The sequence below is a fragment of the Oxyura jamaicensis genome, chromosome 5 (assembly GCF_011077185.1).
Source record: "Oxyura jamaicensis isolate SHBP4307 breed ruddy duck chromosome 5, BPBGC_Ojam_1.0, whole genome shotgun sequence".
NCBI classification, from domain to species: Eukaryota; Metazoa; Chordata; class Aves; order Anseriformes; family Anatidae; genus Oxyura; species Oxyura jamaicensis.
The window spans coordinates 19195007-19222847 of record NC_048897.1 but is presented as its reverse complement, the minus strand read 5'-3'; the positions used below and the strand labels follow the sequence as shown (position 1 = coordinate 19222847).

The following is a 27841-nucleotide window of genomic DNA, read 5'->3' as shown; positions in this document are numbered from 1 at the left end:
TTTCCCTCATTGTCTTTTGTCTTTAAACTAACTGTTGTGCCAGCAGCAGCTGCAGGCTCATTTATTGCTTAGACGTGGGTAGTGGCGGGCAGAGGCACTTGTTCCTGGCAGAAATGTATGAACCACGGGCTATCTAAAGAGGGTGCTGGTGCTGCCCCCAGTACACAGTCCTGTCCTTCACTGTAGCTGCACACAGCTGCTTTCCACCACCCACCTGAGAAACATAAAGTTCTGGTGCCATCCTAGGTACTACATTGCACACAACTCATGTAGGTCCATCTTATCTCAGAGACTTAGGTACCACTCAATGGTCCGTTCCCCACCCCCAGTGCGGGCTGGGCGTGTCCCTGAACTAAAGAATACAATTCCACTTTTTTTTTTTTTTTTTTTTTTTTCAGAGACAATGATAAAGATTTGTTTTTTCCCTTGATGTTTCTCTATCAACTCTTTCAAATTTTGGCTGGAAAAAATTGTGGCAAGGTACCACAACAGGAATGTGGATGCCATAGCTCCTAGGACCAGAGCACGCAGCACTCAACTGAACTTCGCATGTTCAGCTTTCTGTGTTTCAGTCTGCGCATCTCATCCAAAAGGGCTGATTGAACTATGGGTACAACGAACTTCACACTGACCACCGTGAGATGAGAAGCACACATGTTCACCCTGCAGCTGGGAGCAGTTCCCTGTGGGCCACTCGTGGGGCAGTGACACTGGAGATGTGTTTGTGGCACTTACTGATCCCATTACTGGCAGTTCCAGAAAAGGATCCTTGAGCCAAGGAGCCCGAGCTCTCAGGACTGATCAGATTGCTGCAGTAGGTCTAAAAGGCCATATGGGCTGCTGAAATAGCCTCCAAAGCTGTTGGTCCTGCCCTGTTTGTCAGCACCATGTTCTGTTAAAAAAATAAGAAAACAGGACACAGGAAGCACCAACACGAGGTGGGAGAATCAAGACCTCAATCCAATGTACTAATAATACTTTGCACTGTACATCACTGTACTGTTACTTACAGACATTAACTGGTAAATCCTCACAACACCCCTGCGAGGTAGGGAAGTATTATTATCCCCAGTGTACAGATGGGGAAACCGAGGCACAGAGAGGCTAAGTGACTTGCCCAAGAGCACACAGCAAGGCATGGCAGAGCCGATACATGAATGGAGACGTCTCTGTTCCCCACCCTATGCTGCCCCCACTAGACAATGTTGCCTGGCTGGAAACGGGGAACCCAGAGGTCCCTTCTAAAAGCAATGGCTGGACTTGTTGCCTATTAATAATTTTTATTTGCCTTTAATGGATTATTTCACAGTTTTTCCCTCATACTGTACACCACGCTTTCACAGTCTGTTCAGCCTTCTGTGGTACCCCACAGCCTTCTCCTCCGGTACTGGGACAGCTTCGGGGGTATCGTAGGGTGCTCTGTGCTTTCGTTAAGAGGATGTTTAGAAACAGTTTCACTGGCGTTGGACTGGGAGCATGTGAGCTCTCACTGGAGACTGGTAGCACACGCTGGAGAAGCAGGCAGGGGGAGCTGATGGTGAAAAGGCATTTGCTATCCCCTGTGAAATGACCAGTGGCTCTCTTGGTTTCTTGGCTCCTCTAAGCTCCAGTGATCACCCGGAGTAGAAACTGCTTGTTTCCAGCTTGCCTCGCCAGGAAGTAGTTGTCTGGGGGTTGCTTCCCTACGGGTAGTAAGCAGGCAGCTCAGGACCAGAGAGGTCCCCCAGCGTCGCCTGCTCCAGGTGTGTGACGCTGCCTTGGAACAAGGCTGGCTGTAGCCATTGTGCTCTCCTGCCATGGGGAAGGGGATTACCATGGTTGGCAATGGTAATTGCCACAGCCATATCCAGTGTCTGAGTCTTTTTTTTTTTCAAAACCAGGATTCGATGAAGAGCAAGGGAGAGTGGATGGATGAGGAGATGGGGATGAGGCAGAGCAAACAGGAAAATCCACCAAATGGGCTTCTAGGAAGGAATGTTCCCCTTTGGGCACTTCAGCTGAAGCAGCTTCATTTTCACAAGGCTTCCTTCTCTCTCTGGGAACATCTGCTGAGCTTCATCTCTGTCAGCTGGATATATCGTATGACATTGGTATCTGCAGGGAAAGAGCACACACACACATGCACAGTGGTTACAACTCCCTGTGAAAGATGGACACACCGCACCTTTCATCCATGGTGCACCTCAGGTTCCTGACTGCAGGAACAGCCCGAGCGGGAAGCGGCTCTGATCCAAACCCTGCTGCTTTGGTTTTGGTGAACCTGCTCTGATCTGGGCTCACCATCCCTGTTGCTCATGAGCTTGCCTCAGCCAGTTTTTACCTTCTCTTTGGCTACTCTTGGTCACCACAGTTGAACTCACACAGGTGAAGCCATCCCGGTCATCCCTGCCTGCTCCTATGGAACAGCATCTCCCCTGGCTTCCCTGCCCTCAGCGCCTGCACACAAGACTCTAAAAGCACCTTCTTTACAGTTATGTTCTGCTTCTTCACCTTCCTATTCATTTTATAGCCTATTTCACTCTTCTCACAATTTTCCAGGATGAGCTGATGTGGGAAGAGCACTGTTCATGTTCTTTTAGTAACCTTGCTCTCCTTAAATTTCATGTCTGGGAGTCCTTCCACCATGACACTGTATCTGCATTTTTGTCATACGCCGTACACCGCACACTGCCCTGTCTATCCTAACGAAGTTCCCAGGAGCAGAGAACCATGCTTCACCTCTGCAGGGAGCTGTGAGACCCCAGTCCTGTGCAGGCAGTAAGCTCAGACCTCTTTTTCCTTCCAATATTTCAGTGCACACACCTTGCACACACAACATGTGAATTTTGCTTTATCTCCAGGCCCTTGCAGGCAGGGAGCCCGTTCACCCTGAGACGCAGGGTGATGTGTACGATGAGTGTGTCTCCAGACAGACCCCATGCTTCTGCAGCCATGGCCACCCCTTTCTCAAATCGTGTTGATTTACTTTCACGAGGGCAACTTCCCACCAGCATGGCATCCCCAGGGTGGAAAATGCCATGTGGTATCAGAAGCAAGCAAGCATAAAAAAAAAAATGCTTTCACTTATGTATTAATTTAAAAATGGTTCTTTGCTCACAGCCTTACTCAGAAGGCCAGCCAGGGCCAGCTTTGTCCATTATAAGTTATTAGAGCTTCAAAAATCAATCTGATGCACACAGCAATCCATTCTGCCCACAGTCAGGGAGCAATTTCACCTCCTTCTCATCCAAATTGCCCCATATCAGCTATTAAGTAAGTGCTTCAGCTTCCAAAAAGATGAGTACATTGCTGGTCACATGCCCACTGCTAGCAAGCACGGGTATTGCCCCCACCAGAGGAGTTGTGAGTGCAGAGTTTCCTGTAAAAATTAGAAGGGGATGCCTCTGTTGTGCCATCAGTGGGAACGGAGGCAATGGGAGATGGTTCAGCTTCCCTTCACACAGAGCTCTGCACAAACACATTGAAGCGATGCTCTTGTCACTACCCAAGCCGTCCCTGGTGAGGTAGGTCTCCCTGCTAATTCTGCAGGTTCAGTGGCATCATCCTAGTCCCTTCAGAGGGTGGCAGTCAGTGATTAAGACACTTGCCCCATTTGGGGGATTTTCAGTGAATTGAGGAGTTCTGCTCTCACTTGTGTTAGACAAGGAGCACCAGCACCCTGAGCTGGTAATACACTAGCATTTCATACCAGCCTAATGAATTTTGAAGGAGCCTTTTTTAACAGAAATGGTTTCAGCTGCACAGCCTCTAGGAGTGGAGCAACTCAGCTGAGGGGTTGGCTCTGAATTTTTGACCTCCCTGCTCCATACCCTCCATGCACCTGATGGGCTGCAGCACAGCTGAATGTCCTTCACACGTCAGAGGCCTGCCCAGTGCAGGTGACAAGCAGTAACTGAGGAGGCATGGTAGGAAATTGCACCTGCCCAGGCCTGCAGGGACTCTGTGCACGGTGACAGAGGAGGAGGAGGACAAGGTGGGTCTCAGTGCGAGCGGGGCAGCAGAAGGCTGCCAGCTGCCTCTGGCCTGAGGGTGAGGCAGCTAGCTGCTGATGGCATGGCTTCACTCACCTGGGAGATTGCCACATGCACAGGGAGCCAGAGGCAAAACAAGGTGCAGCTGACAGGGGGCGGGAGAAACTCTGATTGCAAGTTAGCAAAAAATCTCCCGGCAGGTTTGGGCATGTGGTGTTTCCTCTTTGAGGGCTGCTGCTTTACCAGAGCAGAGTGGTGAGCAGCACTTTGCTTGGTGAAGGAGTCCTGTCTTTTCCATAAGATGACACTGTGCCACCCCAGCTCTGTCTGCAGAAGTATTTCAAAGCTAAATGTTAATGAGCAGAAGGCTCTGGTCTCTCAGCGAGGAAGTGCTGATGTGGGAATGGTAGGTAAGGACGGCTCAGTAAGTGATGCTGGCAGTGCTGCAAATGGAACATGTCTCCTGGCTCTTTTGAGTGTTCCTGTGGCCTCCTGCTGCACTGAAGGCTGTTCCTGCTCTTCCCAGTGGCTTCAGAGCCTGGTTGTTCATCTGCTGGGCAGGCACCGTGGTCTGGGTCTTATTCCTGGGGACTAGCAATTTAGGAGGCCAGCTCCTTCCATGCAGCATGGTAAACTTAACAGCCACTTTCCTTTCCCTTTCCAAGATGCTGCTCATTAAGGAGTGCTATACAGTTATCTTGTATTATTTCCACCTGCTTTTGTTGTCTTGTTGTTGTTTTTGTTTGGAGGTAGCTTAAGAAATGGGGCCAGACCCTGCCCTTGCTGTTGACAGACAGTAAATAGCCATAAGGAACTTGCTGCGATGACAGACCTGTAGGGCTGTAAGCCCCTTTCCTAACTAATTCCTCTTTACCACTTAAAATTCCCCCCAGCAAAGAGACTGCCAGTGATTTGAGCCAAAAACATTCCTTATTAGAGGAAGGGAAAGAAAGGCAGAACATGACTGTAATAATAACCTAGCGCTTTACCAGTGAGCCTAGCAAAACCTCAGATAACAGAAAACAATTGTGTTTTGCAGATGGAGACATTGAGTTATTCCAGGTCACATAATTCTTGCTAGCATCACCTGATTCCTTCTGCTGTGTTTTAACAGCCACATCCTTTCTTGCTGCATGCATTCGCTTCTTTCCCTAAGTTCTCAATAATCATAAATAAAACAGTGCAACAATGGCCTTGGATGGTCTAACAAAAACAGAGAGGAGTCTCTGATGCAGCACTGAAGGCCAGAATTGTTTTTTGTATACATTAAGGGCCTTTGGGGACAGATCCCGGTATGTCTTTGCAGTAAGCAGCAGTATTCTAAGCTTTTGCTGTTGAATACATTAGTATTTATTTCAGGAAGGAAGGAGAGATACCAAATAAATAGTATCACTGAGGGAGAGGGGGAAAGAGCATAAAAATACATATTTTAAAAATAGAAGCTAAGTGGTTCAGCTAAAAGGACTTCTTCGCATCTGAGCCTCATCAGAACCCCAAGGTTAAGATAGCTCCTTATTTTCCTCCGACTATTTTTCTCTGCATAGGTCTCACCATTCCCTGATTCTGGCACAGGCTGAAAGCAGAAGGGCGCGCTGTAAACTAAATAGGCTAAACTGAGCTTTTAAGCACATTTGCTCAGCGAGTGCGGGGCGTGCAGCTGTGCTGTCAGACTGCCCGGAGCCTGGGGCCAGGCACAGCAGATGGGACCGGGCGCCTGTACGGGAGCAGGGAGCAGAGTGCGATCCTGGTGCTCCTCCAGGGTGCCATCACCGCCGGAGCCCAGAGCCTACGGGACAGTACAAACTCTGGCCACCTCCCTCACCTCCTCTAGCTCAAGGCATGCCAACCCCACTGTGCCCGCTCCTGTTTCGTGCCCAGCTTTCTCTCTCCAAACGCACACAGGTGCAGGTGGAAGAGCTGCTCTGTGGGGTTCCCCTTGCGTGTGGCTTCTGTTTGGCTTTCTCATGGTCCTTTAATTTTTCTGCATGTATTACAAAGTTCCTTTAACAGAAATAGGTTGAACAGTTGTGTGTTTTTTTCAGGCAGTTTTTTTTCAAAATTCAAAGCATTGTCTCTGCATTGTGGCCTTCTACCTGCCCTCTGAGTTTGGGTGGGTTAGCATAAAGGTGTCTGCTCCAACCAGGCTAAGTTGTTTGCATACACAATTTCTTTGCTGCCTGAAATGAATTCTTTTTGTTTTGGACATATGGAGGGCAGGTACTTGAACAAGGCATGTGACTGCCTTCGTGGCACAAGTTGAAGCATCCTGTTGAGTGCTTTGTGAGTATGTGTCTGTCTCTTTTTATTAGAGAAATATATTATTCCTTTACTGAGATAGTGGAAGGCATGGCTGTTGGGGACTACAGTCTACTCGTTTTGCTAAGCAGAAAAACTATCTCATTCAGAAAATATAATGGTTGGGATGTACTCTTCCTCATCCTGGTAGGATCCCTTCCCCACACACGGGATTCCAGCAGTACTGGTACCACCCAGCTTGTGCTGCAGCCTCTGCAACACTTAGTTAACAGGTAATGTCTTAAGGCAATGTCACTGCAAACTTGCTGCCCTAGGGGGACAGTCCTTGACAGGAAGTAGGACTAAGGGTGCCGTCATGCTCACCCCTGTGGAAATCAATGAAAACAAATCAGGGACAAAGTCTTGTGAAAAGAAATGCACAAGCACTCAACGCTAGGTCAGGTTCCTGCTCCCCATACCTGTTGGCTGGCGGGATCTTGCCTCTTTCAAGTAGTAGAGTGCCTTGTTGTAGTCACCCAGGTGGTAAAACGCGACGCCCGACCGGTAGAGTGCCTTGAAGTTCTCTCCTTCTTTCTGAAGCACCTTGAGGCAGTACTCCTTGACGCGCTCGTAGTTGACCAGCTCGGCCTGGAGCAGGCAGGCTGCAGGGGAGAGAGACAGAGCAGGGAACATTACTGCTGCCTTTCTGCTCCCGCGTCTGCGCGGGCGAGGAGAGCAGCCTAGGTGAGGGAAATGACTCAGAGTCATGATTCAGAACGGGTGCAGTCCTATAGATTGTTTGCCAAATCTGATTGTTCACAACTTAAATACCCGTGCTTCTATTTCTGGCGTTTCAAGCTGATGGGATTGTGTTTGTTCTGGGGGGCTGGGGAGAGAGAGCAAGAACATAAACATCCCTCCGGAGCTGCAGCTCCACGTGATCTCGTGGTAGTGACTGTAGTAAAATGACCTCTCAGCTGAGGGCTAGGGCTCAGAAAAGTCAAAAGATAATTATAATAATAATAAATGAAAAGGTGGTCAAAGAATAGTTATCAGGGGGAATTAAATTAGCCCAAATTTTGTATTGTAGTTAATGATCCACAGGTGCTGGATATACAAACATAACGTATTGCCTTTTACGCAGGAGGTCCTATGGGGAGTTTTTACTGTAGGAAGCACCAAGGGTCTGTGCTCCGTTGGAATGCACTGTTAGTAAACCAGAGGCACCTGGAGCTAAAGCATGGGGTCAAAAATTGTGCTAGGCTGCATGCTTTTTGCAAAGTATTGCAGCAAAAGTTCAGCACCAGAGGTCAGTTCCTCTGACTTCACAGAGGAAAAGGTAAACAGCGGTGAAGAAACAGCCTGCTGAGGGCTCTGTGCCCAAGGACAATTGCTGCATAAATGTCAAGGAGCCGACAAAAATCCCCAGTGAGTTTCTCACAGCTAGGTGTGGAGTAAGGGGGAGATCCCTGAGGCATGCTTTACTGAGACATTTGCCTTCACTAGGAACCAGAATCACCCTTGCTGGCAGTGAGCTTGAATGGGAGGCAGGGATCCCTGGGCTAGGGAGGATGGCATGCTGGACATGCCTCCGGGGCTTACTGTAGTGTGCACTCTGGGCTAAATTTCTTTAGGCTTACTGGGTGTTAAGAAAGGTTTTAGGATATTTAGGATTTCACTGATGAGAAAAGGATGTGCTGCAGCCACGGTCTTAAGGGAAATGAAGAAAGTTGTTCTATTCACAAACTCTTCTGGTGCTACAATCCAAGGCAACTCTGGGAATGACATGATTTGGAGAGGAGGGAAGGGGAAGGAAGGCAGGATGCTATGCAAAGATCTGTTCAGGGGCTGGCAATGTCAAGTGCCAGGGCATGGAGAGAAATTTCCCATGGCAGGTGGTGTTACTCAGTGTGTCTCTGGCAAGGAGGAGACTTGCTGCTCCTGGAAACCCAAGCCATCACAGTTCGGATGGCACCAATGAACAGCCAGACTTCATTTTTTGCATGGTAACTGTTGCTGAGAGGATATGATGCTGGGTCAGGAATATGATAGTTCCCAGTCCCCTTCCCCTGCACCCCTAAAGCGAGCCCTGCACCCTCTCTGTAGCTCGCTTTACATTTCATGGGCAGGAGGACAGCTTAGATGACCTCCAGAGATTCCTTCCAACCTAAATTAGTCTGAGCCTTTGATCAGTTAACATGGACAGAATGCACCCCTAACCCAGGCATGCATTTACAGCTTAAATAGCTAACTGGGAACAACCACCAACAGCCTTCTGCCAGTGAAGAATTCACGGTACAGATGTGTTGGGCAAGGACTGCAGAACTAGCCCCGCTGCTGCCGAGTTTGGTTAAGTGACACAGCACTTACAAATCAGATCTTTGTCCCATTTACTTTAATGAGGGACTTCCTATGAACTCTAACAGATTCTGACACTGAAGTGCATAGGTATTACAAAGGCAGCTGGCTGCTCGCTGTTTGATTGCCAGTTAAAAAACACAGGTTACTAAAAGCTTCGTAGCATTTCCTTATCCAGAATTTGTCCCCTCCTATTTGTCAAACATTGATTTTTCTCACTCTATTTCTAATGGAGCTTGAAATGACTGTGCTTTTGTTTTCCTTTATTTTTCAAAGCTATTAAAAAGATGGCTGTGTAAATTTACTGCTGGCTTCACAGCCCTGGAAACTGGATTGCTTTGTTTGTCTGCCGACCAGTAGCAGGTTCAGCAGTGGCAGTAGCTTTCTGCACGCTGCCAATCTGCTCCAGCCTTTCACGTCCTGGGGAAATGCCTTGCAGAGCAACTGGATGGGGGATTTTGGTCTCTGTTTGTTTACTACTTGGTATTTCCAGCTATAGTCACAGAAATTACCCTCAAAATGACAGGCAGTCAGGCCGTGCATATTAACTCAATAATTCCATATTGGACTTCCTTCATGGATTGGTTATAAAGTATCCCAAATCCTGCTAATTCATAAGCCCAAATGGGCTTCCAGATAGCCATCTGGGTTCTTTCTGTGACTCATTTTCACAGTAAAGGCTCTGCAAGGCACTGCTGTAACTATGCACGTGGCAGAGAGAAGTCAGTACCACAGGGCTAGCAGGAGAGATGCGTTTATCTGAACAAAACGAGCAGATGGATGTGCAGGAAACAGTTATGCTGGAAGAGTTGGCCATTTGGAGAGCCAGCGTTGGAAGTGGCTGCTGCAAATGAACCTGGAGGGAGAACCTCACTTACAAATATTTAGAGGTGTGTGCACTCAGTTCTTCATGCACTGAAATGACCTTAATGGGCTGTGATTCACTGTGAATACAGAGGCGGTTAGTAATGCAGCTCTCAAAAGTGGAAGATACGTGGTACCCTTGTACTTCCTAGCCAGTTCAGTCAGAAGAATTGTTTTGAAAATGTGTCACTTTCCTAAACAGATGTGTGTGTCTGGCTGGTAGTGTTTGTTTAGCACATCAAACCCTTCATCACCCTCCTTCTCAGCTCATAATAGGCCCCCAGTGAGTCCTTCTGAGGAACAGAGCTAACTCAAAGACCAGACCAAGAGAGGCTTATCCAGCTGCTTCTGCTTTCTTCAAAGAGAATGGGCTTGATCCCACACAGCACCATCTCTAATGGTTCTCTGGCAATTAGAAGGGTGCCCTTCACAAGCAGATGCAGACCTCCAGTCACCCAGTCCCTGCAGGTTTTATCACTAATGCAGCATCTGTGCAGCAGCTACATCTCTCCAGCTCAGAATTCCAGGTGTCCTGTTGCATCTCAGCATGTGGGTAGTCCATCATACTTAGTTATTCTTCTCAGTATGGTAAGTGATGTACTGTGTCATCTTGAGCAATAAATAATTCCTCATTTTTAAAACTATGTTGCATAGTGATGAGGAGCCCCCATTTGCTGTAAAAACAAGCAGTTTTAAATCCACTGTGTGAAATGTGCTATGGGGAGGAGAGAAGGCTATTACTTCTAGCTCCAGCAGAGGATCCCTGTCCATCTCACTTCCCAGCTGACGACTGATGTTTAAGCAAGGAAGTAGGTAGCATGGCTGCTTTTCTTCTTCCTCTGAGTATTAAATCCAGGTTTCTAAATTTTAATTCCTGGACTGAATCTGTGCCAGCCAGCTCTGAGTTGCAACTATTTGAGAGATGCGGCACAAATCTGGTATCAGTAGAAAATGGTACCCTAAGAGCTAACTTTATGTGACCCTGCTTAGCACCAGGTTAGACAAAACAAAGGTTAAAACATCTGTAGAGTGAAAATACATCTACTCCTTTAACCCTTAGTAGTAGTGGGAAGTTTTTTATTGAATTCTTGACAGTTCAGGGGTTTAGATTCTAGTTTATTGTACCCCAAATTAATTCTGAATTGCAGTATATCTTTTAGAGAGGTAACTCTTAAATAGACTGCATGAAGAAGTGCCTGGAGCTGCTTACTAAAACCCTCACGTTTCTCAGCTTTCATCACTTCTATAGCTGTTGTGTGAACCTTCAAAATGAAATTCAACAGAAAATGCTGTTGGTTAGCATCTTGCCAGGGAAACCTCTCCTGTGTGCAAACCTCTCCGGGTTATGAAAATAGCTCCGTTTGGCCCAAACTTTTGGCTTCTAATTTTGGCTGGACCAAGATCTAAGTCTGTAAGTAGGGTGTGTAGATTTTTAACGTGGAATTTTAAACAATATGAGAAGCCTTGCCTACCTGGAAACGTTTGCCAAAGGGTAAATCTGCATGCTGGAACATTCCTCCAGACACAGTTTTATACCGGTGGCCAAAGTCCTACTGCAGGCAAGGCTCAAGACCTATCCATGCTCCGGAAATTAAGCCAAACTACCACGCAGGCAGTGTTAGCATGTCCCTTCCCTGTGGCACATTCGTTTGTTTCAGCACGTGGTATTAGTCATAACAGGAATTCCACTTACAGCTTTTCTGGGGAATGAGCATGCCCTGGCCCTTCAGGAATGTCTTGGGTTGCAAGTTTGTGTTTCACAAAGTCCAGTCTCATTTGCAGTTCGCTGTCACCCAGGTAAGCTGGTAGCACTGCCTGTTCTTATGATTGCCTCATCCCTTCCATTTTAGGGGAGAATCAACTGCTTATAACTTTGGTTTTCTAAGTTTTTGGACTAAAATATTCCATATGCGACGTCTGCTTTTAGAAAATGTCAGCCAAAACTGTTCAGGTATTTTTGAAAAGCAGGCTAGGGAAATGTATCTTATTTTTCCCTTGTTAAAGATCTCTGGTGACTGTCTCTTTGGATTTGTCTCACGTCCTCTCAACGTTTGGCTTTGCAAACTGAAATCTGGCAGATATCATTTGTGTCAAGCAGGTGCCTTCTGTTATCCCTGGGGTAATCCAGAGCTGGCCAACTGATAACTTTCTGAAAATAAAACCAATATAGTACTGTGTACAGTACTCAGAAGAAGTGCCTTAGAACTTGCTACCCAAATCCACTGAATATTCTGTCTACCTTGGGTACAACTCAGTCTAGGAAAAGTGGGAATTTGGAAACTTTTAGCCAACAGAAGTTTCCTGCTCTCTCCGCTCAAGAAAGGAGCGGAAAGTGGAAACCGTGCTGAAAGGAGCTGTTTTACCTATGACAGAAAGATAAGGAGACTGATGCTGGCAAGGCGAGGAGATCGGGGCTGAGAGCTGTGTGGAAATGAAGACGCAGAATGGCTGCGGTGGTGAGAGGGGTGTATTAGTGAGGGGCTGAGGTCTACCAGGAGGCCAAGTCTGAGAGCAGAAGTGGAGTTATGAGTTTGGGACAAGGCGCTGAGGATATAGAGGTGCAGGGCAGCTAGCCTGAGGAGCAGGAGCAGCATTTATAACAGTGAAATTCAAGCATAGGAAAGTAGTCTCGCTAGGCGTGCATGACAGCAGCTCCTCTAGCAGATGACTTACTCACCCTTGCACTCCGGCTCAGAATTATCTTTCTCTGTTGATTGTACTAACTGAGGGATACTGATCTGCAATGCCTAAAGCTGGCCTTTGCCAATATCCCCTGGAGACTGGAGCAGGTGTCCTGTGCAAGAGCTAATAGTAAGTCTTGTGGTTGAACCACTCATATGCCCACGCAAGAGCCTGAATCCAAATGATCTTTGTTTTCCACTACTTAATGTGAAAAATCTAGGGAATACTAGATTTGTCTTTCAAAAAAATGTGTGAGTGCATTTGACCTACTTTGAGGAGTTTACCATAAGAGAGCAGGGCAAATGATTCTTCTACAACAATCACTGATTCAAAAAAACAAAACACCAAAAACCCAACTTGTATTGATTTGGTTGGTTTCAAAACAGGGAGAAGTAGATAAACCCATTGCTGCTCAAACACGACGTATTTATGCCTTCTTTATTGTATTTATTTTTGATTCTAACATTGGTGTTTAACAGCTTATTTGTGGATTATTACTCCTTAACGAGTGCTAGGTACTCCAACCACTACGAACTCAATGTGTATTTCACAAACTGACAGTGTCATTCCCAGAAATAGCCATGATTAAACTCTGCAAAATACTTTGCTTTCTGATATGATCTCACCCTAAGTATAGCAGCCAACAGCTCACTTAAAATCTGTTTAAATCACAGGAAGATGGAACATATTCTTGTTCTAGTTCTATTTTGGAAAACACATGATTGATGCTTTGATATAACTACTTCAGGGTTTTATTCAGACATATGATTAAGACCTTGATGTATCATTGAGCAGGCTTCGTCCTCTACTTCTTTAGGACTCAAAATAATAGGGCAGACTACAAGAGTCTCATAATACTTCTTTTATTTCAGAAGGCTTGGCATCCTTCATAGTGACGTTCTTTCTCAGAAGAAAAAACATGATAGTGATAAATCCTGGTTTAAGTGTTTGGGAAGAAAAATTGTTGAGATGTAACTAAAAAATCAGGGATTTAAAAAAAAAAAAAAAGGTTTGCTTTGGAATAGACAGCAGTTTTCTTAATCATGCCCCTGATGGATGTACCATTAATCTGCATGCTGCAAGTCTCTGTAAGCAGTCTTTATAAAAGCATGTGGAGTATATGGTGTCCACTGGAGGAATTAAAGGGGATACAATTACTAAATGACATTGGAAATTTCAGCCTTGTGTTAGTAATTTAGATTATAATTAACTTCTAATATCAGGTAACATGTCTGTCATAAGATGATGCTGAAGATGTAAAGGTTTACCTGAGATTAAAAGTCACCTTGGAATTAAGCTACTTTAACTTTAATGCACAGCATAAAAAGATGTAGTCTATTGGAATACTTCAATCCAAATTTCTCTGAAGTTACTGATCTAGAGGGTGCAGACTGCACAGGTAACGGGGATGGCACACAGTTTTTGCCTGTGTTAAACTAAACACAGTTTTTAGCCTGTGTTAAATTTCCCTAATTGGCACTGAAAGGAGCTGCATAACATGAGGGAGTGCAAGAAGCCTAAACCAAGGAACAGAACAGGTTGTAAACCATCCATATCTGCACCAAGCCCCCTGTGGGCTGTGCCTTTCAAGAATGCAACCCAGTGTTCCTCCAAAGGGGGTGTTTGGAAGTATCTTTTTTCAGAGAAATGCCACGTACCGTTTCACTACAGGGCTGAGACACTAATTAGGATCTGCAGTTTCCAAACAATCTCTTCCATGAAATATTTCTCTTTTCTCTATAGTCCAAGCTTGCAAACAAAGAGGATTTTCTGGCTTCTCACCAATAAGAAGCTAATTATAGACAGCTTGATAATGTCTGGCAATAATCTGATCAGCTGACTCCCAGTTCCCGGACAACCTTAATGGGATGAGAAGGGAATATCGGAATGACAGCACAACTTTACAGTCAGCGGCCCTCATTTATTCCTCTCCAGGTACCCAAAAGACCTAAATATGCCCGTATGTTTCTGCTTGCAGGGAGATGTGTGGAAAATTAAAAACTAAACTGTATGACAGGCTGTCTCTCTCTGTAGGGAGGGATTCATGCTAAATGAGGTGTGGATCCACAAATGTTTGAAGAGCCCGAAGTGTCACCTCTTCCAAGCTGCCTTCCCCTTCTTCTCAGCCTGACTCCCAATTCGTAGACAGATGACAATCTTTCCTCCCCTTTTTGCCTTCTTGACCATGCTTTCCTTTCAACCCACAGCATGGTCTCCTTCAGTTCTCTGCTGCCCCTGTCCTTCACATCTCTTCCAGGAGGACCCTGACTTAATAGCACAAATTCTGTCTGACAGAGACACTGGTAGTGACTATGCTGATGCTTCCACCACCATGCATGTTAAGAGGCATCTAGCAGCTTTTAGGGGAGCTGCTAAACCTCTGTGAGGCCTTTTGTGGCTGGCAGCCCATCCTGGGACCCTTCCTGTTCCACCCCTTTAGAGGCTTGGAGATAATGTTAGCTGTCAGAACAAATCAGTTTAATTTCAGACTGATAGGGCGATCAATCCTGAAGATAAAGGTGAAACAGTAGATGTTACATATCTTGGCTTTTACACTAGTCAGATGACAAATTCTAGTGACATTTTCTTAAGCAAATTGAGGGAGAACAGTCTAAATGAATAAACTTTGCTCTGTTATCAAAGCAGAAGGCAATATTAAGTAAGGTTCTGCACTGATCTGTCCTAGGTCCCATGGTATTTGGTGTCCTCAATAAAGACCTCAATGACTGACTGCAGGCTGCCTGTCAATTGGCAGGTAACACTAAGATGCGAGGAGCGGCTGGGATATGTTGGAAGACAGGGCTGGAATTCCAAGGGGTCCTCACAGACTGGAGCAGTGCCCTGACAAAAGCAGGGTGTGATCTGGCAGGGGCAAGCGAAAGGTACTAAAGTTAGGCAGGAAACAAACAAATGAACAAATACCACTGATACAGAGCAGGAATGTTTGGCTGAAGTAATTCTGCAGAAAAATATGTGGGTTGTTATGTAGATCACCAGATAAAGTTAGCAAGACTATTGTTAACAAAGAAAAATGCACACTATCATGTATGAAAAGAAATTTGCAAGAAGTGTGACTACTATGGCTGATTTTTGGATACCAGTCTTGCAAGAAAATGCAGATGGATGCCAGGAGGACCCTGACAGTAATGAGCAGAACGGAGAACACAAACTGTGAGCCCTAAAGAAGACAGTGAGGGAAGGCAGGCTTACAATGTTCACATACGTAAAAGAGAAAAACCCCTGTCATGCAAAGTAGGCCATAACCAGAATGCAGTCTGTTCTTGTACTCAGGAATCTGGAAGAGGGCTTAAATTTCAGCAGGGAAGATTCTTACTAGGAAGAACTTTCTAATAGTGACAAGGCTGAACCATTGATGTAGACTCTTTGGAGGAGTTGTGGAGGATCCTAGCTTTGGAAGTGTATAAGAACAACCTGAATAAATGCTACCTGGGATATACATTTTCTATACCCTTGTACCGTGCAGTGGTATGGATAGAAGACTCCTGAATTCCTGTCCAGCTCTGCAGTCCCATTATTGATTGTGCTGTAACACCTGGGGCATGAACGGTCCTTGGTTCTCCCTGACAGCCGCCATTTACTGCAAATGCCTGTCAGAAGGTCCTGTTGAAGGATGTTGCTGTGACATCCCCCAGGCTAGACATTTGAATATATAAGCACTTAAGTAACAGCAGGCATGAATGATTTCTGCCTTTGCTGTGTTTTGTTCTCATACCTCAGACTTTTCTAATTTTCTAGAGCGCAGTTCTTTAGAAGTGTTCATTATTTCTAAATGATTCTTCAGCTACTTTAAGGCAAATTAGTGGTGATTTATGCTTTTTTGGTCACAAATCCAGTGATATAATACTGAAGTTTTCCTTGAAAGGGACAAACCTTTGGGAAGCAAAGAACTGCAGACAATTTTTCATCTGATTCTCATAGCTTCTGTTTTGAAAGAGTATTTTGACCTCCTAGTTCCTGCAGTTCTTCAAATTAAAACCAGAGGCTTACTGAAAATTCTTAGCAATGGTAAAATTAAAGTATTAAAAGCCTAGATGTCAAGCAAACAAGAAGTGCTTTCTGAAGCTAGAATCCATCCTCAGCTGTGGATCAGCAAATCTTTATTCAACTAAAATAAAGAGATCTCCGTATTGCACCTTCTGATCTCCATGCCTTTGATTTTCCCAGCCAGGAGACGTAGGAGCGAAGTCCTAGCAAACCATTGGTGGAACAAGAGCTTCAGTCAGCTTTTAGTGCCTAGATCATTTTGATCCTGCAATCTCCATAAACGCTTGCTCCTCCTGCGGCCGTGTTAGGAGAGCTGGGAATCCGTTCTGTTTGTTTTTGCCGAGGCTGCTGTTGTTGATCTGCCAGGTTAAATCCCCTGGAGGTTTCCTCCGCTCTGACTTTGTATTTATCTAGTGGTCTTTGACCTGCCTTTATCTTTTAGAATCAGTACTCAGCTGGCCCAGTCTGGTCCAGTCAATGTGCCTTTAGATGTTTGACCTTCAGATCTGCTGTTCCAGTTGCTATTTATTCCACCGCCCCTTCCTTGCTGTTTGCTTTTGTCGTGCCTTTCACCTTGCATTGCTTTACCCTCATACTGCTGTGCCCTCTCCACATCGGATCTTTCCTCCTCTGGCCTTCTGTTGCTATCGACACCCACCAGAGGAGGAATCTGGTCTCTTGGGCCCTTTTCACAGGGGAAAGGTGCACACAACTGTCTCAGAGATCGGCAGTATTGGATGCTACACAGTGAAATTCAGGTCTTAGTGGAAAGGTGGCTTTTGTAACCCTGGCTTTGACCAGGAGGGTAATCCTGTGAGTAGGGAGAAGCTCTAGAGAAAGTGCTGGATCTCAAGCTGCTTCTCTGCTGAGGGGTGAAACCTCTGCTCGGGGAGGCTCACCAAATAAACAACTGCCAGTGGGAGCGTGAAATGCAGCTGGAGCAGCTTGGAGGCTCTCAGATGAAGTCACTGACAGTCGTGCATGCCACGATTGCCTCCAGCCTGGCTTACTGCAGCCTGCTCAGTTCGGGATGAAAGCTAGTGCTTTATCCTGTGCCACACCAGGGCCGGCTGACGTGGCTGCCTAACATCTGTGTGCTGTGCCCCGTGGTGCTGAGCTGCAGCTCGCTCCTGGGACACGTGGAAGAGCTGACAGCTGCAGAGTCTGCTACAGGGTGGGGAGCTGGCTGAGGCCACCGCCTCGTGTCCTCACAGCATGTATAATTGATAGGGACTGAAATGGGTTTTGTATTTTTCTTTCCCGAGCTCTCCCTAGCTGAAGACTCTTACTGGCAAGAAGGAGAGGCTGAACAGGGAGGAACATTTCCTTCCTCACAATAATAACCCAGTCAGGTGTTTTATCCAGGTCCTGTGTAGCCCAAAGCCCTTCCATTTTAATGATGTTTTGAAACAGAAAGCAGCCTTTATGGCCTCTGAGGGAGGGATGGAGAGAACAAGAACAGGCAGAAGCAGAGGATGCCTAAGTCACTGTTTTCTAACTAACTGAAGAGTGAGAGGTATTAATCAAAGCTCTCAAAGCATTGTTTTACTTAAAAATGCACTAAAGAAGAGTGACTTGTCAGCCACAGAGCCGACTGACCCTGGCTGCGTCAGGCTGTGTCACCTGGCTGAGCTCCGATTGCCAATGCAAACTGGGCTTAAGCTTTGCCCTTTTGTGTGGTTGGGCTTCTGGTGTCCTTGCCTCTTCCCTGCCCTCTGGTTATACCGTATGAACTTGGTACCTTTGAGACAGCTGCCTCTCCATCAAATCCAGCTAGTCAACAGGTTTGAAAGTTACCCAGAGTGGACTGACAGGCTGACTACATAAAACATACTTGCTTATGACTCATTGCCTTTGGAAATCAGGCTGAAAACAAATAAGCTGAAGACCTGAGTAAAGATTCAGTGTAATATTTGCTTGAGAAGGCCAGGGATTGAAATGTGCAGGAGCATAAACTGGTCCTCTAATACGATGCCTGCTCTTTAATACAAGCTGCGGCAAAGTGCTTCAGGTAAAGTGCTCAGATGGTTCCCAATCCTTCCATAAACCAGGTCAGTGCAATGCGCTGCTGGCAGTGGAAGGAGGAGGTAGGACTGCGTCTGATCTGAAGAATATGGAGGGGAACCTCCACCCCGGTAAGAAGCTTGTTTTCAAACACCAGAGAGAATCACTGTAATGGATCAGGCTAATGATACAGTTCTTTGTCTCGACCATGCCTTTTCAATTAAGCTAGAGGATATGACGATATACTCAGAATTATATGATGGCTAAAGAATTTCAAGTGGGTTCTGCTAACACGCATATCAGAGACCACTAGAAGAATACTGCAGGAATTAATTTCAGAATTGAACTTGTCTAATGCTTTTATTAATTGCCCTGATGTAAAAGAAGGAGCGCCCACTTGCACTGTGAAGCTGGAAGGTATCCTCAAAAAGGATAAGGATGGCAATGTCGTATAAAAAGAACTACATCACCTGGTGGACAGCATTAAATTTATTTGGGATGGAAATCAGTAACACAGAACTTACAATCATGCTCTTTAGGATTTAAAGCAAGAATTTCTGCTAGAATTTGTGAGCTCATGAGCTGGAAATAGCCAAAGAGGAAAAGGATCTGAATATGCTAGTTGGTCACAGGATGACTGAGTCATTTATGTGACATGGCCGTGGACAGGAAAATTAAAATCTCTGAGAAGTTTATTCATAAATCCAAACCAGTTAGCAGTGGTTCTCAAGCATGAAAATGTCATATTTGCTTTACAGTTCTTATCCTATCTAATATAGCAGTGAATGTGCTGATTAGTTATGTGTCTAAGCCTTCTTTTCTAAACTAAACTAAAAATTAGGGTCTTTAACTCCCTGATACCTTCTAGCACTGCGCTCCAAGTTAATCAGCCCTGGGTCTTTAAAAATTATTTTGTATTCATCTACTAATTTAATTTCCCCTCCACCCCATGAGCAAAGCTCCTGAGCTGCCTTAGTTTGAGCTCCATCACAGTTGTTAGAGAACACACAAAGGAAAGAGAGCATATTTACTTTGTACTTGCAGTATAGGTGAGGATCTTGTGCTGCTCTGGTTTCTTTGCTACATGAATGCACTACTGCGTCTCGAGCAATTAATCACTGCAAATCATTTAAGAGGCTAGTAATCTAGGATTTGAATTATGCTAGTATTAAAACATATGGTGACTGAAGAAAGCACTGAGGCTTTATTTTGCACCATGCTGTTTGATGAGAGAATCATTGCTGGTGGCATGGGGCAGAAGCTCTGTTTTTTTTGTTTTTTCTTCGAAATATGAGTGGAAAAAAAAGGTGCTATTGCAGAGCAATAGCTAGTGCTGACTTACAACGATCATCCAGGAATAACAGACTCCTTCCCTCATGGTTCTGCTTTTGCAAGGTTAACTGATGGCCTCCCCAGGTAGCTCCTGTTTGGGTAAGGCTACGACTATTGTGTGGAGCCCACCTGTTCTCTGAAAGAGTGGAAGAAATGTAGGTCCTTCTGCCCTCTCCCTCTCTGGGAGCAGGAGGGGCAAAGGAATGTGAATTCTCACAGCTTCTTCCCTGCAGTTGATTGAAAGATGGTTCTTTATATCATAAAGATGCTGTTCGTACGGGGTGAATTTGTGGGTTAGCTGGTGACTGCAGGGATGGCACTGCACGCTGGAGGTACAAGTTGGTTAGTCACACCAGCCCAGGAATAGCCAAAGGAAGTGCTAAGGGTCTAACATAAATTTTCAAGTCCCAGACACCTCCTCTGCTTTTAATTTGCTTTCGGGAGTAAGTTTGTTCTCCCACACACCACACTGGGGAGTGTGCAGGACAAAGATCCACTAGTGCATGTCTTCTCTTCTCCCCTCCATCTGCTTCAGGTAGCAGTAAACAATTCTGCTGCCTGGAGTCAAGAGTGAAGTCTTTCGAGTTGGAGAAGACCTAGGGCTGGGCTGACCTGAGATCAGTCTGTGCATGTTAGGCTGAGCCTCACAGACAGGTCAGATGGGTAGCGAATCTCCACTGCTGCATGAGGAGATTCTACCAAGGGCCCTCAACGCTGTTGCTTTACAGAGCAAGGACTTGCAGCAGGGTAGATCCCTCACTTGAGTTTCCTCAAGTATGAAACGAGCCATTTAGTCCCTGATGTTGCCGGGCCAGACTAACACCAGAAGCATGAAGACTGACAGCTGTAATCAGGGCATCAGAGGAGATTTGGAATCAAAATTTGAGGAAAACGAGTTTGGTGGCTGCTTGCTGGCTGACCCAGCTGCTCCTTTCCAGCAGCTCCTAGGAAACCAGATCGACGGCTAGATTAGCGGAGTTTTGCTGCCTGCCACTCCAATATGAAAGGAGGTGCTGCTGCCGCTGATGCAGAACAATCTACATGACAGCCCCCTAAACTGGCAGCAAGGAGATGCAAAAGACAGCGCTCCCGCTAAAGCAGGAACGGGAATACTGAGCAGTGGCTAGAAAAGTATTTGCCTTAGCAAGGCAGAAGTTTTACCCATCAAAAATGGATGTGCTAGAGAGGGTGTCACAGCAGAGGTGGGTCTTAAGGAGAGCCAGGGAGGAGAAAAGGTCCAGCCTGAACTGATAAACAACAGGTTATAAAATCAGCTCCAATGAATCAGCTGCACCGAGATGCTGTGGGGCAGAGCCTGAGAACACGGGGGATGAGAGGGCAATGCTGGCAGAACAGACAGGGCCTGGAAAGGGCCACAGCTTTGCCTGGGAGGTCAAAAAGTCTGCCACAGCTGCAGTGCAACTGGGGGAGTGAGCAGAGAAACTCGAGCAGAAAAGGCATTGAGTGCGTAAGCAGCCCCGGCTCCTGAGCTGAGAAACACGATGGGAGAACTGGGTACACAGGACAAAGCCAAGGAGAAGCAGATGGTGCTATGCAGCCGATGAGCCTCAGGGTGACGGCGTGTCAAGAATTTTGGAGAGTGGGGAGAACAGAGTGGATTTTGAAGTAAAGATCATGACATTAGCTATTGCCTATGGACAGTAACAGATGAGCTCTGGTACGTCAGACTATGACAGATAAAATCATAGCTCCCAGCTGTCCCTTCTGCCATGGGTTACTGCAGAGAGAAAACGTGACTGTGCCGAATTCGCTCTGTGAGTTGTCCTGGTATGGTTTCCAGCATGGTCCTAAGCTCAGAATGGCTGTAACGAGATGTGACCCCAGCTTCCACAGCTGCCAAGCACGGCCACCGAGGCAAGTGTACAAGGACAGAGGCAGCCGCAGGGCCTTCCTGCCACCTCCCAGCCTCACGCAACTCGAGCGTGCCCCAGTGAAGGTAGCGCCAGCAATTCCAGCCAGGCTTCCAGAAACCACAGCAACTCTACAGTCTTGGTTAAACAAAGAGGAACAGTAACACTCTGAATCACCACAAGAAGATTTACCTGCATTCATCTATCAATGTCTTATGTTTACTGTTTCCCATCCAAGATGCACTGCAGAAACGAACAAAAGGAGACAGATTCCTGAGCAGCCGCGAGTAACAGCTTCCTGGTTAATGATGGTTCATAGTGACTCTTTCTCAAAACATTTTTAACCCTCACTATTAGTCACTGGCATGGTTACCTGAGTAAGCTGAAATCAAGAATAATAAACAGTCGTCTTCTTTCTACATCAGTTTCTTACCCATGAAGTGAGAGAAGACAGAAGAAAAAAAATAGCCAGTAAATTTCCTCAAAACCTCATTATGTAGTTCCTCCCTTAATTGTTTCCTCAGTTTCATACTCTGTCGTATGCTATTTTCTGTAAGATGGCACAGTGTCAAGAAGAAACTAGGATCTGGCAACACTTAGACCTCCTCTTTTATTTATACCCTTTTATTTTGCTGTTTCTTTCCTTACAGTGATCTCCTTTAGTGGGTGTGCAATAGATCTCCTCCTAAAATCCTAATGTCAAACCTTCTGATGGCCTTCCATACTTGCAGCATCAATCCCACTGCTCACAGGACGCTGAGGGGAAACCAGGGCTGCACTGCTGAATTGTTAGGCAGCTCTAGGAGAAGGGCTGGAGAAGCAGGTCTGGAGTCAGGTTAGAAATTTCTGGGTCTGAGCCCAAGTGAACAGGAGGAGGAGAAGGATGCTCCACCTGCTGAACCATGGAAAGGTGGCACAGCTCGCAGGAAAAAAAAAAAAAAAAAAAAGGTAACCATGGAGCTCGTGTGTATTTAGCAATAGACTGGGAAACAGCTGTGATTGTCACACAAGGCTTTATTGAAGCACCTGAACCATCTCCAGCACAGCACCGATGGGAACCTGGGGAGGTGTAAGAGGCTGTGACACACTGTGGGACTCTTCCTGGAGGGAACTCCAGGACAGCAGATCAGAAGGGGATGCAGTAAAGCTGGCAGCAGGTGCTACTACGGACCTCTGAGAGCACACCAGTGCAAATCTCAAGGTGGAGAGCAATCAATACTCTTTAGGTAAACAAATTAACCACTACTCTGTGTTCTTGAAAAAGCTTTCTGATTTTTGATACCTCCTGCTTCATGTCCAGTGATGAGCTTTCTTCTACAAATGATGAACTTTGTTCTCCAAAATAAAAGGGAAGAGGCAAACACAGAGCATTTTACAGAACAACTCATTGCAATGGCAATGCAGTTGAGGGTTGGGCCTATCCCTAAAATGCCTCAGTCACCTGCATTCACTCTCTGCTGCACCTACATGGGGCATCAGGCCTGTAAAACATATTCCCATGCATTGTGGCTGGGCAGATGCATCTAAAACAAGAGTGTCAGGAAGCTCCCACCCCAGCTAGTAAAATCGCAGGCCACATCCTGCTGTCATCTGCTGCTGTCTCTCTTTCCCATTGCATGGCATCCTTACAGAGCGTGCTTTTTGTTGATGCAGCACATTAAAAAAAAAAACACAACTTCACATCAAGCAACAATCCAAGCCTGCTTTAACACCCACAGCACCATGTGCCCTGGTAGAGTGTGTACTTGTTAACTGCTATATACTGGGATGGGATTTCAGAAACTCCTTTTGAGGAGTCCTAGTGGGTGGTCAGCGGAGACGAGTTTTGGTAGCTTTTCTGCTATTTAGTCATATTTTCACTTGGATTAAGGCTCCTTGTCTCGGGGGACTACTCACTGAACTCTGTACAACTGGTGACTGTTGGGAGCAGTACCTGCACCCCCATCCAGAGCCCGAGGGTGCTAGCAAGCTCGAGTGCTGCGTTTGGTGGGGCTGTGGCTGTGACTTTTGTGTGGTCGTGAACAGCCACCTTCTGCCAGGGCAGGAGGCCAGCCCGTGCTGCTCAGGCTGAGACCTACCTCGGACAGCTACGTTTTGTAAGGCGCTGCAGGTACGTGCACCCTCCTGCCAAGGAACCTGTCCGAAACCGTGTGCGTTTGAATGGGGATATAAACGTGTTGCGTTTAATTGACATTCGTGTAATTAACAAAGCCTTCCAGCACTCCCAAGAGGTCAGAAATGCAGATGAATAAACTGAGGTTCAAAGAATGAAAGATTTGGTGAAGATAAGGCAGTTGGTCAGCACAGAGAGGCAGGATGAAAAATCTCGATCTCCCAGCATCATTCCTCGTACCCAGTTCTGTCTCCGGTTCTGTTTTGCCTGCCAGGATTAGCTCTACTATTTCTGCGTGCTTAGGAAAACTGACAAAGGTTTGCTTATCGCACTGCAACATTCCCTCGTTTTAAAAAAAAAAAAAAAAAAAAAGCTTGAAACTCTGCTTACCCTTGGCATTTTGCTGCTTTGGAAGGACCAGGACTTGTTTCTCTCTGCAGAGCAGACACAGTCCTTTTGATCCTGTAAACTTTAGGCAGTAATGCTGGAATAAAATGATGACTTCATTTAATGAGGGTAGTGGTTGTGTTAGTAGCAGGTGGATGATGCCTACCTGCTTGCAGTTCATAAGGCATTTAAGCTTCATCTAGATACAAGGTGTTATATGAGTGGAAAGGAGACTAAGACATGAGTGGTATTTGGCCAGCTTGTTTTTCTGCAGGCATTGTTCCTACGATCATCTTTATTTTCAAAGAATACAAACCACTGACTTGGGAAAACTCGGTTGAATGCACCATCGGGATCACATCGTGGTTCCTGTTCTTTATTTTTCAATTGGGCTGAGAGAGGCAAAAGGAGGTCAAGTGACTTCCTCAAGGTCAGAGCCCGTCAGTGAGTCATAAAGAAATGACTGTTTGCCTCACAGCCCTGCATTCATTCTGCGAGGCTCTGTGCTGCTGGTAGGATTTTTCTCTGCCCACCCCAGCGATTTCTGGGGGCCCAGGCCACGCTGCTGCCCTTGCATCTGATGACATTTATCAAAGGGACTTATGGCAAAACGAAGGGCTATCGGCGCGCCTGTGCAAGCACGCAGCAGCGCGGGATTTTGCAGATGTGGGGGTGAGTGCCTTTAAGGCAAAACTCGTGGAGCTTACACGGCAGCCCAGCTAGTGGCTTAGCGAAAAAAAAATGTGAGCAACACTGCCAATGGCAAGCGGTGAAAATCCTAGGCCGATTTAAAATATATGAAAAAACAATCACAAGAATTTTAAAACCAGCATGTTTTAGAATCCTTTGCAATGGGCTAAGGATAGTTTAGGTTGTGAGGGTGCCAAACGGTTCACTTCAGAAAACACACCGAATATTGCAGGGCTCTGAGTAAATACAAGTGTTAGCCACCGTGCTTCGTGGTATGAGAATGCCCTGCTGAAGGTGCTCCATGGAAGAAGCAGAACTAAAAAACAATCTGTGTTGTAATTTATGTTCTGCAAGGCAGTAAACGCACTGACAACAGACTTGTGTTTGTCCACATGTTCTTACTCGTAATCAGTCAGATTAAAACAAAACCCAACCCCAATTGTACTCTATGTGTGCATAGCCTTCGCCCATAGGACTGCCCCAGATCCCCTTTGGGTGTGGATTTCCTACCTGCTTATTTGGCTAAGCGCACAGCTAGCTGGCGTTGATGCATTCCTCTGACTGGATCTAAATAAGTAACTGTGCGTGCGTGCTTCTGTCTTTGCAATGCGAAACACCTCTGACAGGGGAATGTGTGGTGGCCATGTGAAAACGACAGCGCAAAACCAAGGTGGGCTTCCTAAATGCTAAGCTTAGGCAGTACGTGGAGGCGCTAAAAGAACTTGGTAATAAGGACACTCAGATGACAGCTGCTAATGCTATCGGGTATAAATCAGAGCTCAGTGAAAAACTGCCTTCTCTAGAATTAACATGCATGGCTGTTATGCTCTCTGCACTAGGCAATGCAGATTTATTTATTTTAAAGACAGCCCTAGGCATCCAGTCAGTGCTCAGAAGCAAAACGCCCTGCATCTCCTCTCTTCCCCAGCCAAACACCGCTGACTTCTGCTCCCACAACAGGCACTGGTACCTGTGCTAGAGCCCACTGTGTAGAGAAGCTGGTGGCTTCTGCTGCACCATGCTGTTACGAAATAGTCTCACTGCTGCACTCCTTGAAGTTCCTATTAGAAAGGTGTACTAATTATTGTGACAGTTGTGGAGAAGCTCCCTCCCATCTCTTTCCTCTCCTTCAGACGCTAATTCACAGATCCTCCTGCTAGAATGGGAGCTCTGGAGCTGGGCTAGGAGGAGCAATGCTGTGGTTTAATTGCATGCTCCCCTCTTCAACAAGCAGGGCATTGCTTTAAAATTGCCCGCAGACAGAGCAGCAGACACACACTAAACTAAGCATTTCCAAGACCAATCCTGTTCTCTGCTCTGTGCCTGCCCGTCTACCGAAAACACACAACGACTGAGTGCAGAACGACACCTTGACCCGCCTTGAGGTTATCTAAGGAGAAGCACTGCTCACATCTCCAGGGTTAATTACACTCATCTCCTCTTGTGTTCACACCAGTTAAATTTAGGTAAAATCTGTTCGCATCTAGGTTGAAGATGGAGTGGGTTTCTCACGCTGTCCGACTGCTACTGCTGACAAGATCAAACACAATCAACAGTGAAAAAGCTCCCTGCTCAAAGCAGTGGCAGTAAATAAACGCGGTGGACAACGGCCATTACGCAGGACAGCTCTGTCTGCACGAGTGTAAACATTTCTAGCGAGTGGAACTTGTGTACGCAGCAGGAAGAGCCACAGCAGCAAAGCCCACCCCTCCCTCCCACCTCATTTACCTTCTACCACGTCCCATTTGTACCTCAGCACCAGGGCTGGCGGAGACGCTTCCTGCGAGTACTTGTGCAAACCCAGAACCACTCTCTGTGGTATTGTTCATAGTATTGCGGGCTCTTTGTATAACCCTGCCAATCTAAATGAGCCTTGCCAGATACAATGGATTTTAATAAACCTGCGAGCAGAAATTTTGAGAGAGACAAAATTACAGCTGTGCAATTATGCTATCACTCTGGGATCTCACCTGCCTCTCCCTCCACAGGATTTCGACAGGCTTCTGAAGGAAGAATATCTGAAAACGTGATAAAATCGTGCTCCCCATTACATCCCAAAAGCCACACTGAGATTGGCATGGATTAAGCCAAGGGAAGATCCTGGCTTGGCGTTTCAAACCCCGTTTGCTTTATTCTGCATCCCTTTTTAGCCCTAGACAGCAGGAAGCAAAGCTAGCCAAGTGTCTCGAAAGCCAAAAGCCAAGCGATGGTGACAGCTGACACACCAGCGCCCTGATTTTTGCCATTTTCCCCCCAAGGATATAGAGGGTAGCGAGTGACCCTTCATCCTTGCGGAAAGCAGCAGAGCTGTATTAACATGTCTTTTTGTGCACCTTCTCCAGGTTATGAACCCTCGCTACCCTCTGCAAACCCTCCTACCCTCTACATACAGAGGCACAAGTTTTTGTTCCGGAGCTGTGTTCGGGCTCGGGACCCAAAATAACCCCTGATCCCGCAGCTCTCGCCTGGGCAGCGCTCCTCCGAGTCAGCAGCAGTCCTGCCTCGGCACCGGGGCGCCTCAGCCCTACCCCTCCATCTTCCCCAGCGGGTGGGAACGGGCAGGGATGCCCAAACGCCCGCGGGCGCCTAGCCAAGAGCCAGCGCTCCGTCCGCTGGCAACTTTTACAGCCGGGAGGCCGAGAACGTCTTTTAACGCCGGGTACCACCCGAGGCCGTCGCCCAGCGCCTTCCATCCCCCGGGCGGCGGCGCACCGAGCCTCTGCCCGTGCCCACGGCGAGGGGACCGCGGGCTGAGGGGGACGCACCCGGGCCTCCGGGGAAGGGAAGGGAAAGGCAGGGAAGGGCCGGGGGGCGCCGCCGGGCCCTGCCGCCGGGCTCCAGCCGCGCTCGGGTGCCGGAGCCGGCGGCGAGAAGATGGAAGGCGCTGCGGGAGGGGAAGGGAGGTGCGCGGCCGGGGGTCCCCGCTGACCTGCCAGGCTGTTGTAGCAGTCGACCTCGATGGCCTCCACCGCCTGCCGCTGCTCCTCGCTCAGCCCGGCACTGGCAGGGCGCTGCCCGCCCGGCTCCTGGCTCAGCAGCAGCAGCAGCGCCTTGAGCTCCAGCAGGGCGCGGTGGTACTTGCCGATGGCCTCGCGGAATTTCTTGTCCTTGTAGCACTGCGCCCCTTCGCTCTTGAAATCCAGCGCCCGCCCGATCAGCTCGCCCGGCTCCGCGCCTCCCGCCGCCGCCGCCGCTGCCGCCGCCCGGGGCTGGCTGCCCCCCGCGGGGCCGTGCCCATCGCCCGCCCCGCGGCCGCCGGCGTTCAGCTTCCCCGCCGCCGGGCTCGCCCTCTCCATGGCCGCGGCGCCGCCCGCCTCCCGCGCCGCCCT

The 27841-nt window shown here is 47.1% G+C and overlaps 1 protein-coding gene and 1 long non-coding RNA gene across 3 annotated transcripts; one reads left to right on the top strand and one right to left on the bottom strand.

Annotated features, from left to right (window-relative positions):
• Positions 1–939: 939 nt before the first annotated feature.
• Positions 940–27835, bottom strand: TTC9 (tetratricopeptide repeat domain 9). Its single transcript, XM_035327100.1, has 3 exons — positions 27442–27835; positions 6686–6868; positions 940–2094 (listed from the first exon to the last, which is right to left on the bottom strand). The coding sequence occupies exons 1-3, from the start codon at positions 27806–27808 to the stop codon at positions 2015–2017; spliced, it is 630 nt and encodes a 209-aa protein (XP_035182991.1). The 5' UTR covers positions 27809–27835; the 3' UTR covers positions 940–2014.
• LOC118167581 lies at positions 3999–9838 on the top strand. Of its 2 annotated transcripts, XR_004751199.1 has the most exons (4): positions 3999–4226; positions 4293–4381; positions 9239–9454; positions 9695–9838. It is a non-coding gene; the product is annotated as an uncharacterized LOC118167581 (long non-coding RNA). The 2 variants fall into 2 exon arrangements; XR_004751200.1 differs by lacking the exons at positions 9239–9454; positions 9695–9838 and adding an exon at positions 5516–5644.
• Positions 27836–27841: the final 6 nt, after the last annotated feature.

Bases quoted from the DNA above. Each gene is read 5' to 3' on its own strand.
- TTC9 (XM_035327100.1), bottom strand. From the start codon at position 27,808: ATGGAGAGGGCGAGCCCGGCGGCGGGGAAGCTGAACGCCGGCGGCCGC. The intron at 6,869-27,441 runs GTCAGCGGGGAC...TCTCCCCTGCAG, and splicing joins CTGCTACAACAGCCTGGCAG to CCTGCCTGCTCCAGGCCGAG. The intron at 2,095-6,685 runs GTATGGGGAGCA...CTTTCCCTGCAG, and splicing joins AAGATCCCGCCAGCCAACAG to ATACCAATGTCATACGATAT.